At 37.1% G+C, this 17,501-nt stretch overlaps 1 protein-coding gene across 1 annotated transcript in view; it reads left to right on the top strand.

Moving 5' to 3' along the window:
• Window positions 1-17,501, top strand: part of PPFIBP2 (PPFIA binding protein 2) — a gene marked incomplete at its 3' end in the record, with an annotated part of 89,038 nt that overhangs the window by 10,637 nt on the left and 60,900 nt on the right. Inside the window, exon 2 of the mRNA XM_082316846.1 lies at window positions 4,491-4,705. Within this exon, the coding sequence (XP_082172972.1) occupies window positions 4,491-4,705 (215 nt within the window). The remainder of the gene's footprint in view (window positions 1-4,490; window positions 4,706-17,501) is intronic.

Raw genomic sequence — 17,501 nt, 5'->3', positions numbered from 1 at the left:
GGTCATGTTCTCTTGGTGATACAGAGATCTGTGGGTAGCTCCTGTTCCAGACAAGGAGAGTTACTCAAGGGAGGGCTTTGTAACTTCTGTTGAGTATTCTGGCCCCTAGCCAGCAAAGCAAAGCACTTTTAAGTCCTTGCTTAGTATTTGTAATCCCAGTGGCTTGAAACTAGTGGAATTTTGATTGCTGAAAGCTAGAATCTCCAGCACATCTCAGAATTATGCCTGTATTATCAGCTTGATAAGGGTACTGATACGGTTTGGGTTTTTGTTTGTTCCTCTTTCTGATGGTATCAGACATGGGTACACTCTTCTCTCACCAGTGCCTGCTCGTTGAAGTCTAAATACAAATCTTGAATATTGCTGATATATATATTTTCATTGTTTGTTTCATGGATAATAACCTCAGTTGAAAGATTTAAAGTTATGAATGAAATACAGCCTTTCGATCTCTGCTTCCTTCACTTAACTTTAGTTGGTATTAATCAAAGAAATGTTTTTCCTTTCAAGGTTTAATGGAACTAGTGCATATAAGAATTTACAGACAGTTCACCTGTAAGATCATTACATCTTTATTCATATAAGCAAATACTGTGCTGTCTGTTTACTATTATTAGCTAAGGAAATTTTGAAGTATCTTTATTGTCTTTTGCAGTTTAAAATCCTGTACTATTTATGCTCAAAATGAATTCCCAGTCGTAAGTATGGGGTAAGTCATAAGACATACCAGCTTTGGTGTGTTGTTAGGTAGCTCAGGGAACATGAGTTTGTCATAAGGATGTCTTTGACAATTTTCATTTGTTGCATCTCTTTTTGTTACCAATGAAGAGAAAAATACTTCCTTCTTCTGGCTTCTTTTTTATTTCTTATTTCATGCAAACTTAAATGAAGTAAAACTTGAGGCAGGAAAGGGAACAGTAAGAAAAAAACCCTGAAAATTCTTCAGTTGACTTTGTCTCAATCACTAGACATCAAGCTGATGTTCTTTCCCAACAAATACACATTACCACCTTCCAAATGTCCCTACACAGGACAGGACTGTGCTCAAGACGCACCTTAGATTACATCTATGGAAACTCGGCACGTGTACCTTACACATGGACCCAGGTCTTCAGAGTTCTGAGAAAGCAGGACTTTCCACTGCTGTGTAAAATGTGGGACTTTGAGGATGCTTAGAATTCTGCCAGTCTGAACAGTCAGTTGAAGAGCTTGGGATAACTGAAGCAGGCATATGGAGTACGCCCAGTCTCAGGAAATCACATCACATGTAATTCCTGGCTGGCCCTGCCTGTGCTCCAGCACTTGAGAATTTTTACCTTTATAAAACTGAGTTTCTTGAAGGTGGCAGTTCTTTCGCTTGCCAAGATTAAGGAGTGTGTGTATATGGTTTTTTTCCTAGTGTTTTGATAGAGGCAAATCAAATAAAGGCATGCCAAAATGTATGAATTTCACTGTCACTTAATTTTCCTACAGAATTTAAAATTATTTTCTCTAGAAGGCAGATGTTACCAGTAATGTTGTAGCCATGATAATCTGAGGATGGAGGCAAGATGTGATACATAGTGAGGCATTTAGACTGGTGAGGGAAGATGTCACCAATACTGTCCTCAAGAAAGTTACAGTGGTAGGTATGGTATGGCTGTATAAACTGCCTACCTAGTGTAATTAACTGAACTCCTGAACAATTGTTTTAAATCTGTATTTAGCTTAAAGATTATGGGGTTTATTTCACACCCGAGGTGTTGGTTGTGGGCCTGAAAGTTTGTGTAGTTTTGTTTGGACTGTGTGGATTTTTGTTTATTTGTTTCTCTTGTCTGTTTATAAAAAGTATTCATATAAATAACATGAAGAATGCTATAGCAGAATGCTCCATTAAGTTTTTCCTATTCCATATCTATTTTAAACTGTCAGGTCATTGAAGGCATAGCTACCAAAGCTGATTATGAAATAACTTTGGATCCTGTCTGCTTTTCTGGTGTGAAAAGAACTTGCTAAGCAAAAAGACAGAAAAATTAGTTTTCCAAAAGAAAGAGTGAGAAAACTTGTTTAAAAGTCCTGATGTCACAATAACCAAGGAAGCCACATCTTTAAAAGTGGCATCAATGCTACTTATGACAGCAATGCCAGATTTCAGGTTTTGTGCCTATCTTTTTTGGAAAGTAAGTAGTGAGCCACTCTGGCTGAACAAAAAGATTTAAGAGGTTATATGATCCAAATGGCTGTTACACAATTTGGAAATATGCTATTTTTAGTTGCTAGAGTTTAATATTAACCTGCATTAGGAAATACATAAACAGAAACAACTAAGCTGGCATAAGTAGCTGAGAGTCTAGAAATACACAAGAGAATATCTTTTAGTGGTTAGAATACTCAAATCCAGCAAAACAGTTAGTTGATCCTCTCCTCAAAAGGAAATAATTCAGGAGGACAAGGTTGATTTACGATCTGAAGTTGTCTTGCGTAGCAGTCTTAGTAGCACCGGATATTGAAGAAACTTTATCTTGGACATGGTCTTAGCCAGAAATTAAGATGAGATCTCACACTTGAGGTATTAAAATAAACTCATAAGCAGCGGCAGTCAACAGGACCAAATAGGGAATATTCTGAGTTTGAAAAGAGGTTAAGACTATATAAAATACTCCAGTAGTGAAAATAAGAGTGTTGCTTTAAAAAAAATAAAATCCCTGCTACTGAGCGTTGCAAAACTTTAGAAATTTCTAGGGATGGTTTTGCATTGTTTAAAACAGTCAAACAAAAAACCATGTACATCGTACAGTAGAATTGAAACCACACAATTTTTTGCAAAGATAATTGATCTATCAGAATTCTTTGTGTCATTAGAGCTGTGGTTGCAGAAAACCTGGTTAATATTATTTAGAATTTTCCCAAAAGCTTTGAGTAAAGTTAAGCGTTGACAAAATGAGAGACAAAATATTGTCTTGGATCAAAAACTGATTGAGATGGGAAACAAGATTAAATGATCAGTTAGTATTTTGGTTAAAAGCTAATCTGGGTGCAAAAGGCATTTCAATATACTAGGACCTAGAGTGTCAGTGTATTCATCAGTTGTATTTAGGTATTAGTTGTATATCAGTCTATATGTAAGATGAACCATTGCATTCAAACACAGTTTGTAATGTCCAAATCATGGTAGATAAATAACCATAGCAGGCAAACTAACATTGATTAATGCAAAGTAGTATGCATTCAATAAGAAAATTTGAATTACTTATACATCTGGGTTTCAAATTAGATACATCTGCTCAGGAAAAAAAAATAGTAAATCATTTTCAAAGGCCCGGTGAAGATTTCTGTTCCTTTCATAACAAAGATGTAAATGATGTTAAACACAGGAGTAAAATGAAGAATGGTATGGAAATTATTATAATCCCTTTGTGTAGATCAATGATAGCGTCTTCTAAGGAATATTATATGCTATGTGGATCCAACATACACCTGTAAAATATGTTACAAAATGAAAGGATTGAGAGGAGTACAATACGAATGATCAAAAGCCTAAAAAAAAAAAATCTCCCGTGAAGTCAAATAATGGGGGAAAATGTGATTGCTTATGCCAGGGAGAACAGGAATGAAGACATAACATGAGTACATTCTATTATGTACATAAGGCAATGAATTCTAAATAAAAACTGTAAAAAGTAGAGCAAATAGAAGTTTTCCATCTGACTAGCTCTTAAAGAAACAAAAGGATGTTAAATGAAATCAAGGTCTGGAATTCAGGACTGAGAAAAGATAGCTCATTCTAGTATGCATCTCATTGAACCACAGGGTATTAAGACAAAAAGATTCAGAGATATTAGAATTTGTATTATTTATAATTCCTACATCAAGTGAGATACGTTTGTTGCTGTGCTTATTGTTCTTGAGAAAATAATATTGGTGCTGGAGAGCTGGCAGGATTGAGGTGGTGTCGTTTAGAGAGCTTTTTGTAATTTAGAGAGCTAGCAAAGTTCCATTAGCCATTTTTACTCCTAACTTTTTGGGTTTTGTTCTCTGTGGGAGGGTTTTAAACCTGCTCAAGGTCACATATTTTTCTAGTTCAAGTAACACAATCTATTTTCATCTAAGTTTCTTGTCAAAGGACTGCATCAATCTTTCTTACGTTGCTTAACACTGCTCTGTGTGTGGACTTCTAACTATGTAGCTGAGAAGTTAGTGACATCTCATGGTAACCATGGAAAATTACAGATGATTACTCGTAAGGTTTTGGCATTTGTAATTTAGGGGATATTGCAAATGTTTTCTACGTCAAAATTCTTTTTTAATATGCTTGTACATACCTCTCACATTTAATTCTCCAGTGTTCATTATTTATCTAGAGACTAACTCAAGGATTTCTAAGCCTGAAATACTGATACTTGTCAGTTAGCATCTGAAGTCCAAATGTTGTAGAGTGTAGTGCCTATGTATTTGTCACTTACAAAACAATTATATAACATTATTGTCTCTCCTGGTTTTACCTGTTTTAGGTACAAAGTCAGCTACAGAGTATGCTAATGGTGGTTATGATATTGTGTCACCTGCTCCATCAGTATACTTGGGCACATTTCAAATTTTGCATCTCCTGGAAGATCTAAAGATGGCATTGGAAATGCTAGAGGATCCACAAGAGAAAGAAGCATTGCGAAATCAAATTCCAGGGGCCACAGCAGTGCGTATACGGGAGTGGTTTGAAGAGAATCTGGTGAGTAGTTATTGATAGCTTTTCCATTTTGTTTGCAAATAGCATTGCTTCGAGTATTTTGATAATTCAATTATTTTTATACTTCAATTATTTTTATAGTAACTGAAGTCTGCATACTTAGAGAACTGCAGGGGATGGTGAGCAGTCATAGAAAGCTGAGGATATTACCATGTTATGTGCTGATTACTAAAGCAATGCAGATTTAGGAGTATAATAAGTTGGTAAAAGACCTTGTTTTGTCCTTGGTGAGAGAAAAGATAGTAAAAATTAACTACCAAAAAAGTTACCTTTTCTGTGAGGTTTTTTTTTGTTTGGATTGGTTGGTCCTTTGCTGGAGATAACAAGTTTATAACTAGTTATAAAACTTCATTTTTAAACCACCAGTTTTCGAATATGGTGGCATTGTCTGTTGAAGGGACAAATTCAAATTGGATGATTCTCCTATCCTTTTCCTCGCTACATTTCCTTTACCTTAACTATCAGTATTTCCACAGTATGTTGTACACCAGGCAGTGGTAGTAAATGCAGGAAAGGTCTAGCTTCTGAATGCGAGACATTCATATTGGGACAGATGGGAAATAAACATTTCATAGAATCATAGAATCGTTAAGGTTGGAAAGGACGTCCGAGATTATCGAGTCCAACCTGTTAACCTAACTGCCAGGTCCACCTCTAAACCATGTCCCTAAGCACCACATCCACATGCTTTTTTAATACTTCCAGGGACTGTGATTGCACCACTTCCCTGGGCAGTCTGTGCCAATGCCTAACCACTCTCTCCGTGAAGCAATTTTTCCTAATATCTAATCTAAATCTCCCCTGGCACAACTTGAGGCCATTTCCTCTTGTCCTATCACTTGTTACTTGGGAGAAGAGACTGACCTCCGCCTCACTACAACCTCCTTTCAGGTAGTTGTAGAGAGCAATAAGGTCTCCCCTCAGCCTCCTCTTCACCAAACTAAATGACCTCAGCTCCCTCAGCCGCTCCTCACAAGACTTGTGCTCTAGACCCTTCACCAGCTTTGTTGCCCTTCTTTGGACATGCTCCAGCACCTCAATGTCCTTCTTGTAGTGAGGGGCCCAAAACTGAACACAATATTTGACTATATTGGAAAAGATTGAGGCTTACCAGGTGAGGAGCAGATGTTCAGACAGACCTTAAGAGACCCATTGGATGTAAAGGAAGAGAAACAGCAGGTCCTGCCAGAACACTCCTTTTCACCCAGCCTGTCACTGCAAGTGAATGGTGGTTTCCTAATGAGTAAAAGCTACCTGTCACTTTCTCAACTTCAGAAAAGTTTTCTAGATGAATGGAATTTCTTCTGACTTTGTCAATGCACGTTACTTTTATGTAATTGTGTCTGTAGCTTCTGGTTCACTGTTTATCATCTGCTATAGCTGCCCTGTGCCTATTGTAACCTAATGTTGTTGGAAAGGTAGCTGCTGTTGTTTGAACTTGTCAACGGCTGGTTTGTTGGCATTCTCCACAGAGCATAGGTCTATGGATGGAAAGTCCTGTTTGGGAATGTATGAGAGAAAGGAATGAGAATTTGCTACCAGTTTTGAAAGCAAAAGGTGGAGGCAATATTTAATGTGGATTTACGGTATTAGATTTTGAGTCCATATCCTCAGGCCAGCTCTTACTGAATTCCTGCCTTAGCAGAAATTTTAATGCTTTTTCAAAGCTTTGCAATAGCGAAAAGATATTTTTAATGCATAAAAGACATAAATTTTCAGAGTTGTTCACAGTAAAGTTGGCCCTGAACCACCAAGTTGAAGAGTTTGAATCTGGTGGTCTGGCTTTTGGCCTCTCTGTTGCAGAAACATGAACTAAGCTAGCTTTTCAGCTCTGCAAAGTAGGTAACACTTGATGTTTTGACTCCTCTTATTAATCTATATATGTGTACCTCTTCTTTTTCATGGGAAAACAGCCAAAACAGAAGCCACAGTTTCCTCTTAGAGTTGCAGTTTACTGATGTCCTAAAAGCCTTGTCTAGTGCATCAAGAATAGTATTCATTTGATAAAGCAATTGAGCAGTCTGGATTCAGAACCAATAGAACAGGGAAATTGGTGGTATAGAGTATCTCTAAGTGCAGTATGTTGAGATCACTGTTTTTGAAATATTTTGCACTGTTCTGTATAGATGAATTCTCCACTTCATTTAAAGACATGCACAGGGAGGATAGTGCATAGTTGCTGTGACTGTTATTTGAAAATGGATAGTAATCTATGTATATGTAGACCTTTTTTATATTTTTAAAAAATGCAAATAATTTGTAAGCATGCACACAGCTTCCATGGACTCAAAATTTGGAAGAGCTTTCTCTGCTGACAAGCAGAAGTTTCACTTGGAAATTAGAGAACAAATGCGATAAAATTCAGCTCAGTTCAGTGAAATGGAATATGTATTTCATAGTATGTCCCATACTGAAAATTCCTTAATTCCAGACCAGAGCTGTGAAACATGATACTTGATATGTGAAAAAGGACAGTCAAGGTAGTAAGCTATAGAGCATGAGAACTCTGTAGCTCAGTGAATCCATTCACATTGGAAGCCTCAAACGAAGTTTGGTAATCATTAGTCTGACATGTTGGAGTGTCATAAAAAAGTCCTGCTCAATTCCCATGGTTAAAACATATCAAGATTGAAGTGGTTTGCTGAGTTATTAAAGACATAATTAACTAGAAATCAGTGAACTATGTATTTAGGATCAACATCAGCAATACAACAAATAAACCAGAATGCTAGATGCTTAAGAAATGCTAAGGAACACCTACAAATTTCTAAATGCAGTTCTATAACTAATTCCAAAAAGGTAAAATCACAGACATGCACACATACACATTCACAGTTACACGCACACATTTCCTCTCTCACAGCTGGTATTGGTTACGAGCACGAACAGCCTCTTCTGTTGATGCGGGTTCCCCTATTTACACACATCTCCTAACGGACATAGGGGTGCGTTAGCTTTTGTGTGTACTCGTGGAGCTCCCTACGGTCTGCTAACCCATGGGCTGGTGAGCAAGCACCCCACAAGTTCACATAGGCAGCCATGAGGTGTGGGTCCCCAGTTGTTGCAACTGGTAACTGTCAGGTAAAACATTACATACAAAATGCCAGATGCTCTCAAGTGGAATTTGCTGCAAGGTGTCTCTTCTGAGCATTCTCTTTAAAGTGTAGGCTGATAATTCAGTACAGAGATTTGGAATATATTTTAATTGTTGTATTCAACTGAAATGTTGAATAAAACAGTGTTTGATATCAGTAGCAGTAGTTGACCTGTAACAGACTTTGGAGTGGATGGTGAACTGATGCTTTTGAGCTTTTTTTTTTAGAGCTATTTTAGGTTGGATTGGAGGGAGATATTTTGGTGGACGATTAATTCCACATCTGTTTATTTTTGGGGTCCATGCACTTTCCTTTGAAGCTGGAGGCTTCTCTGGCATGTGCTGAATAAGCCACTGGTTTTAGAGAGTACAGCAACTGCTTTGTTTCTAACATGATACAAGAATAGGTGAGGGCAAAAATATTCCCAGCTTATCCTGACTAGGAATACATTAGAAACTAAATATACAAAAAGCAATCTCACGTTTATTTTAAAAGCAGATAAGCACGATCCTTTCAAGAAAAGAGTAAGTGTTATTTTATGATTCTTCTTTATTTAAATGTGTGCTTAAAAATTGTATTAAAAATCATGGCAGCTGCCATCCTTAATCAAGAATACAAATAATGTAGCTTATGGAAATAATTTGAATTTGTGTTTTGCTACTGCTCTATATTGGCTTTTATGGGAAACCACAGAAAGGGGAGTCAGAAAGATGGCTCAAGACTAGTTCCTGCTAGATAGTACCAAACAACAGCATTTAACAGCTAGCATTTTGGTTTAAGCAGAAGTATGGAATAGAAATCCCAATTATTTTCTTGTGTGGTCCTTCTGCATTAGCAATCATTATAACCCAGTGCAGCCTTGACAGGTCTCTGAGGCAGAGTATGGCTATCCCTGCTAGTCCTGTTTGTGCCGCACAGCAGTATTTGGGATTGCACGTTAGAGGAGAGGAAGTGACTGAACCTTCTTTGTATTGTTTGTTTGTATCATTGGGAAACTAGAGCTCAGTTTTACTAGAATGGGAAAAATAACTTCTGCAGAAAATTGCCCCTTGGCCTTATAATTCAAGTAGCTTTGCAGCTTTGGTAATTGCCACTTAGTGTGCTGAACTACACCTAGTGTTTCAATAAATAAGACTGTGGAGTTTAGCCTTTTGGTCAGCTTTGAGGCACCTTGGTTTATTATTACGATCAGTCAGGAAGCTTCTGTGATGATTATAGATACTATAGCTGGTCTCACTAGAGTCCTACCTTCCTTCAATTTCATAGTACCAAACTGTGGAATTTATCAGACATGAAATATCACCAAATTGTGTTTTGTGGTTTGTTTGATTGTTTTTTGGGTTTGTTTGGTTGGTTTTTTTAAACAATTGTAACTGTAATGTTCTTTGGTCTGTCTGCTATAGGTGTGAATAGCAAAGATGTGGGAAAATTTAGAAATGCCTTGAGTGTGAATACTTTAGACGTCATGTTTCATACCTGATACTACCTTGCTTACTTCCTCTTCTGAAAGCATCTGCTTTCTTTCTTTTTTATGGAACCATTGGTGCTGATTTGGTGTTTTAGTGATTTGGTGGAGTTGGATTTTGTGCTTATCCTCTACAATCCTCTAAGGAAGAGGCACACCATGTGTGGAACTAAAGGTGTGCTTTTTGAAAAGGCTTCTTTTTGTATTTCTGTGGTCTGGGATCTGTGAACATATCAGGTTATTGAGTTTACAGTATAACTGGGCACAGTAACTGTGGTGCCCCTGCTTTGAGATAGATGAAATAGGTTTGACAAAGTTAGCGCTGAATTTAGAAAGATTATCACAATGTATCATAGAATGAGGATTTAATAGTTGCTGTAACTGCACAAATCTTTTGACAAAGCTAAAATGGAATAAAGCATTATTAATTATAGACTTTTAACTACTTAAGTACTGTATTAAAAATTTTTGCCTTGAAGTGAATGTCTGGATTGTTCTACATGCTTTAAGAGTGTAAATTCTTTGGCCTTAAAAATAGAACAAAAAGACCTGGGGATTATCATGGAGAGTTCATATGAAACAATTTTGTGTATCGTTTCAATGCTTCTCACTAAATATTTTAGTATTGCTAGTGACCACATGACATATCACAATGCAGGTAGTAATTTCAGCATTAAAAATTAACTGCTGCAGTAACAGCTGACTGTGTTTGACCCGGTGAGCTATGAGAGAATATATTTAGTTACAGTTTCATTTCATAACTCTAAATGAACTTCTACACTGTTAATTCTTTTTTTTATTCTATACATCTTTATGGAACCCTTTTCTGAGTAAAGAGGAACCCTAGTGTTCTCACAGTGGTCCTAAAACAATTTTAAGCATAAGTGAAAGCCTCATTTCCAGGATCGCAAAACATGATCTTCCTTCCAGTGGAACATTTATATTTAAAGCAAGCCACTTCACCATGTAGCTTTAAATACTGACCCTTAAAATGCTGATTCTTGAAAAATCAGTAGTATTTTCCTGATTATGTTTTTTCTCGGAAACCTAATTCTGAAAATCTTTCTAAATGTTCTAAACTTGAGGAAACAGGAAGGGTAGAAGAGCTGAAGAAGTAGTAGAGGAATGTGTGGTAGAGGCAATTCGTTAAAATAATGTGATTTGCCTTATTATGTGTCCTGTGCTTTGTCTCATTTCATGCTCGGTGTTTTTGTAGTGGTAAAACCAGACTTTTGGTAGAAATAGAACAAATTTCTTAGAGTCTTGATTGCCATTTGGTCATGATTAACGTTCAGAAGAGATTGTTTCCACTGTGTGTTAAAATCAAGGATTTTTTTTCAAGTGTCTTCACAGGGACTTGGTGGAGTTTGTGAAGTTTTGAAACTGCTTCAAAGTCTTATTTTAAGCATGTGTTAAAGTGCTCTGCTGAAACATAATCACTGGTGTCTTTATTTCACTTTTGTCTAAGATTCATTTTACAGAGCTATCTGTCCAGAACAGAGGCAGAAAATGACTGCAATACAGGGCACTTCAATATACTTGAAAACATGCTTTTATAAAAGTATCAATAGAATTTTTCAGCAACAGCTGAGTGGGAAGAGAATATATTCTGAGCAATGCCAGTTAAAGCCAGTATATTTATCTGCTGGTAGATTTGACTGTGGGACTCAACTGTTGAGAGTCACGATGGAGCTATATATAGCTGAATCTTCCCATTGCCAAGTGGTATTAACACATGTTATATTGAAAACGGACCAGTAGAGCCTGCTTGGGACAGTGTAGAAAAGCTGTCATTCTGTAAGTGTTCATGTTTATTTTTGCCAACTTGAAACATTAGATGGATATGTTTTCTGAGCAGTAGTCAGAGTTGAAAGTTGTATGACCCAGTCCTCCACTGTGCTCCAGCTCGTTTTCAATGAGTTGATGATGCAAGGAAGCCCTGAACTAGAAGATCCGGTCCTCTGAGTTCCCCAAGCATGTTAGAGTCATTCACAGCACACAAGAAACGGCAGAGAAGTGTCCTTCATATGTGCAGCTGTTTATGAATACTAGAGAGTGCCTTGGAGCTAGTGGAAAGGGGGTGTACACAGCTTGCATGCAATTTTTCTAAACCAGGCCTAATCTTTTTAATGTTCTGTGGTTGCTTTGTCTGGGAGTCAACCCTATCATCTCTGACTGTGACTGCTCACTGTAGTAGCTCTCAGCAGAGGGTAGGAAAGTCTTCTCTGCATAAAGAACTAATAGAAGCTTAGAATAGCTTTGCAGTGAGTAGGGCTGATTTACGTCTCTTTCTTAAAATGACATGGTGAGATTAGTTTTTGGCATTTTTGTTCACCCTTGTAATGGTCAGTAATACTTAACAGAGCCACCTTTAAATTACAATGACCAGAACTGATTAAACAGAATTGTGTTATGGCCTTGGGCTTAGAGTACTCATGGAAGAAAGGTGGTATTCTTGTTACAATAGCAGGGCCTGTATTTTTATGTGTTAAGTTTTCCAAGATTTCAAGGTAGTCTACTGAGATATTGTGAAGTTTAGCCCTTGGGAACAATCCTCAGCTACGTGGGCTATCCACACCTTGATACTGTCAGAGGAAATAGAGGAGGACTACTCTATAGGAAGCCATGATTGTATACAGAAATTGCATGTTAGCCTTCAAAAGCATTAATACGATTTATTCAGTTCCATTTATCTAAGACTCTTTCAGCTGTTGGCTTCAGTGCCTTCCTTTGCACTGAGTGGCTGAATATCACATTAGTTCATCTTTCCTTTTGTGTCTAATGTTATGCATGGTGTCACTTTTTCATTTCACATTATGATCTGTAACTAGAATTTCCAGCTGCATTGCTTTTCACTGATTTAAATATGATACACTGTATTAATTTAACAAACATTAATGTATAAATGTAAGTGCTATGAAGTATCTGCTTTTTTAAGTGTAGCTAGAGGAAACATCAGAAAATGTTTTCCATAACGTAATTAACAGAGGGATTGGTAAGAGAGAATTATTTCCTTAAACAACGGTGCTAACAGATAAGTTATAAAGGCAATGGCCATGTAAAGAAGCTGGGGGCAAAATTTTCTTTTTAAAGGTCCTGTATTGATTTGGAGGTATTACTTGAATGCTAGAGGAAGGGCATAAGTTTGAAGCATTTCTGTATATAACCTTTATTCAGATTTTGCAGAATTTGGGTAGGTTGACCCTATCTCATTTGCTAAATGTTATCAGTTATGACAAATATAGCAATAATATAATTCACAACAAAATTATTTCATTTGCTTTTGGAATAGTATGCTAATAACAGTGGTAAACAGACCTGTATTTAGTTAAAATGCAACTAAATATATTTTCCGGTTTTGTGATCTTTCAAAAATGGAAACAAATTATACTTATTTTAGACATATTATACATGTTGGCGTGCTACTTTTCTTCATAAGTAAACAAATATGTGCTTTATTTTCCTGAAATAATGAAATGCTTAAGAAGAAAATAATGAATATTTGTATATTCCTTATCAGAAATAAGGACTTGTAAAGGTTTATCTGCAGCTTATTCTGGTTTGGGATTTTTACAATTTTTTCCATTCTGAAATTTAAAAGAGAAAATCTGATGTGTGTCATACTGAGGAGAGGCAAAATGTTACCTGGTAACGTTATTGATATATGTGCAAATGTTTGGTAAATACCCTGTTTCAAATGTTTCATGTACTGATTTACTGCATATTTAGTATTTCAGCAGTGCTTTGAAACCTTTCAGACTGAAAACTAAACCTGAACTATTGTAGTATGTTGTGTGGTAGAATGTAAATATATTTCTTTACATACTTTCTTTACATAGCAGTGTACTCTTTTCTTGCCTATAGCAACTGGGGGGGGAAGTGTTCACAGTGATTTTGTTGTTCTGTTAAGTAGAAAACATTTTTTTAGTTTTTAGGCAAAAACATAGTACTCAAGTTTCTTACAATCTATATTTTCTTCTAAATAAGTTCCATGCAAAAAGTTATAGCTCTTCTAGAACTTGGGCTGGAAAAAGTATTTCAGCATATGGCAAGGAATGTTTGAAACTGCCAAGAATGTGTAAATGTCTGTGAATGAATTAATAAACAGTAACTTCATCTAAGTATTGGTAATACGTTATTTATGCAGGCCAAGGGAAGAGAGCTAGTTATTACTTGAGCAATAGCCAGCAAGGACATAGTAGCGCTAGAGATACGTGATATCATACAGCCTGCAGATGGGAATGACTCCAAAGATGTCAGCACCTGTTTGAAGTATTACCTCCTGCTCCCCGCCCCCCCCCCCCCCCCCCCCCCCAAATATGCAATAAGGGTGAGTGTTAACCATGCTGGCTTGGAACTAATGGCCATCTAAGCCCAATTATTTCTGAAATACAGATTTTAATCAAAGAATGAAGCCATTAGGATTGAGTGCATTTTATGCTGGGAAAGGATTATTTGTCCATGTATCTACATTTCTAGTCTGTTTCCCAGATGTGCTTATTTTTTTTAAATTATCTCAAGCAAAGCAAATGTGCTCATATAGAGAATGCAGTATTTTTTTTTTTTCCTTTTGTTCCAAGAGTTTCATCTTTGTCTGTCACATCAGTTAGTCATGATTAAGACTCTAAGACAAATTATCTTGCTGGAAATGCTTCATCTAGATTTCTGAAGCCATTCCTCACCATGTAAAAAGTATTTCTTCCTCTATTGTCTTTTGCACAAATGACCTGAATTTCTTTTCACACAAGTATTCCTGTGCAAGCGTGTTCTCATATTCTCTCTCTCTTGCTTCACTCTGAAGCTCTCGCATTTTTCTGCAGCATGAGAATGACAGGTGTGTGAATTGGCAGGCTGAGGAAATTTTTCCTTTTTAAAATCTGGTCCTAATCCCTTTGTTTCCAAAGCAGCCCAAACACTAGGATTGGGAAGAGCACAGAGTAATGGATGTAGGAAAAGTTGATACTAATTCTTGGGAATGAGTAAATTTTTGTTGCATGTCCATACTCAGCTGGATTCTGCTGATGAGGCTGAGAAGACACAGAGTTGGTCATTTCAGTTCTTGGCCTGAAAGGCCAAGTGTATGTTCTTTTAGTGTTTTCAGAGGCTGATGGGTTCTGAAACCAAAACGATCTAAAAGTTATTGCTGAAAAGGAAGAGAGGTGCTATACTCCAGGGACCTGGACCTCATGGAGGCTGAAGAACAACTGCTCTGCTCCCTATTCCCTTGCCCTCTAACCCCCCAGGCAATGCAGTGCCAATACAAGGATGCTATTGACAATTTGCATTTGTGCTCCTCTGAAAAATCACAAAAAAATGTGTTTTAGCACAAATTTAACTAAATAGAAAGTAAAATGGCTAAAATAACAGTAATAAATACAATTTTATAATATACATAGGGCCTCAGCTGGGTGGGAGAAAGAGGTACAGTGGTGGAAAAGCAAACAACTATGCTTCCTCAGCTCCAGTGTTGGTAGGAGAAGAGGGAATACACCAGTCAGTCAGATTGCCCTTCCTCCACAGTTCTAACAGGATTTGTGGGTGTTTTCTTGCCTCTTCATAGGTCTGGAATGGAGGAACATGAGAAGTTTAACTGATTGTTTAAAGCATTCTGTTGCTTTCAGTTTCAAAGCTGTTACAGCATGTCTGTTTACTATTTGAAACAGATTTAAACTCTTGTTGGAAATATTTGACATTCTGACTAATAAAGTAATGGGTTGCTTAGCTGAGTGTTTTTTATGGGTTATGTATCAGCAGACGTTCATGTGGCTAGCACCTTTGATGTTCTGCAAATGGGAGTTTTTAGTTCTGTCAACAGTGGCAGTAGTCAGCAGTTTTCTATGGACGTACAGAATTGGCAAAGAAATCCTAATGGGTCTTCATACTGCTTGTGGAGTATATAAACTTTGTTAATTTTAAACATTTTAGTGCCCTACATTGCATTTATATTGCCATTTTGTGTGTTTTCAGTTATTTTTGGAGAAGGCACTGGAGAAAATAAACAATTTGGCGGGGGAATGGAGTAATAGCTAGATCATTCTGTCTCCATGAGGTAACACTTGAGGGTGGTGGTACTGCAGTGATAGTGGGGAATTGTTGTTTGTTTGTTTTTTAATTCTCCATTGAACTAGAAGTTAGTGCTCAGTGAAGAACTGCACACAGACATGAATTTCCTTAAAACAGGGAAAAAAATACAGTGGTAAACTGATGAAGCAATCCCCAGATTGCAACATATTTTCCTTATTTTCACACTGCCCGGAGAAACTAACGTGCTTTTCCAGTGAAACGGAAAAGTATTCTAAGCAAATCTGGGGCAATTGATTTGCATTCAGTGGGCGTCTGAAACTTTTTCAGGCCAAAGCTCAAGCAGGACGTAAAGTTCAGCATGCAGGTGACAGGCTAAAAGTGAACATGTGACTGTCTGGAATGTATGTTGTCAACATTCGTGGCTGATAAGATGCAGAAAATTCAGACACATTTACCTTTCAATCAGGAAGAATGACTCTAACAGAATCAAGAGGCCTTTGCATGAAATCCAGGACAAATGACAAGGCAGAAATAAGGTATGTTTGTCATTTTAAATACTTTTAAGAGGAGAAATGGATACTTACCTAGCAGCAGATGCTACACTGAGGCACTAATAAGTGGAATAATGTAGTTTTCCTGTAGTTTTTTTTTAAATGAAAACCAAAATCATTAAGAGATTATGTGTAGTGGAAAGTTTTAAGGGAGGTATGTTCCCCCCCTTCTCTAAATAATCCTGAAATTAGAGTCTTGGAGCATATGTTTTGAAATGGATGAAATGTGGAACTTCAGACTCCATTGTGGTGGTTCTATGGGATACGCAATACTTTGAGATAAAGTTTGATGTATTTGCTGTTCTCTGAAATTAGATAACTAGTTTTCTGGGGAAAAAAATGCCTTAAACTGTAGGGAGTTCGTGTTTTAATGTCAAGAGAACCTCTATTCAGGCTTTAGTTTGTCAGCCATGACAGACGCTGTCACACATAGAGAAGTATGCTATATTAAGTGCATCTTAATTTTTATGATTTTTTTTTTTTTAAATGGACCATTGACAATGTACTAAGGCTTTTGCCAGATGGTGTGAGCTATTCAAGAAATAGCTGCTCTCATCAACTTTAAGAGAGCATAAAAACTTCTACAACCAGCATAGAATAAGTACGTTCTATGTACAGAGGAACCCAAGTCCTCTTCAGATCTGTCCTGTGGCATGGTTCACTTTTGGAAGCTGACAGTTCTTTTATCTTGTCACATTTGCTGGTGATTTTAGGTGTCATAGCACCTTTAGAAGACTTGTAGCACTAATCTTTTAAAAACTTTTCGTATTTTTCTTGTCACATGACTTTAAGTAACAACAGGTAATAAATACATGAAGTAAGCTGGAAGTCGAGGTTTATATCCTTCCTTCTTACTTTGTGTCATAGAAGAGTCTAAAAAGAGGTCCATCAGGTCAAAAGGATCAAGAATGCTTGAAATAATAAAATCCCACATCCCTTGCAGAACCTCCTTCATGTATCTGTGACTTCCAAAGTTTGGAATGTCGATACATGGCTAAGTGAGGCAGGTCCCTGTAAGAAGTGCTTTTCAGGGCATTATACAGCTTCAGACTTTGAGTTCTTTGTATCATTACTATGATGGGCAACTTTGACACTGACTCTTCCAGATTGTTGGTTTACTTCCCCTTAAATGCAGGAGTGAGTTTGGCTGTAGAAACTGAAGAAAACGGGGAGATAAGTAAATGTTCTGGGATCATCACAAAAATCCCATGGGGACAGCTGCATTTTGGTGGTAATAGGCATTGCCCAAGCAGTTGTCCTTGTATGGAGAAGAATATGTTGCCCAGTTTAAGGCCAAAGCCACTTTTAACTAGTGGGAGATACAACATTGGAAACTGGAGTTTATTGGCAAAAATTAGAACTTTATCATAACTACTGTGTGGAGGCACTAGAGGACACTGCAGCAACAGGCAACACTTTTAAATTTCCCTTCTTGCCAGAGTGTTGCTTTGCATATGCATTTCTCTTGGTGTTGCAAGTTTGAAAAGTTGCCATGCTATGAGACTTCAGCTTCAGCAGGAGCAGACAAAAATCTTAGAAGGGTATCATCATCTTCTCTTAAGATGGAAAATTGCCTCTTTGGCAACAGCAATATTTATGGGATAATTAACTTATCCACAGGATCGTCGTTGAATTTCTCCTCT

Source organism: Platalea leucorodia (assembly GCF_965183815.1).
Source record: "Platalea leucorodia genome assembly, chromosome: 7".
NCBI classification, from domain to species: domain Eukaryota; kingdom Metazoa; phylum Chordata; class Aves; order Pelecaniformes; family Threskiornithidae; genus Platalea; species Platalea leucorodia.
The sequence above is the reverse complement of the archived record's forward strand: the minus strand, read 5'-3'. Positions and strand labels throughout refer to the sequence as shown.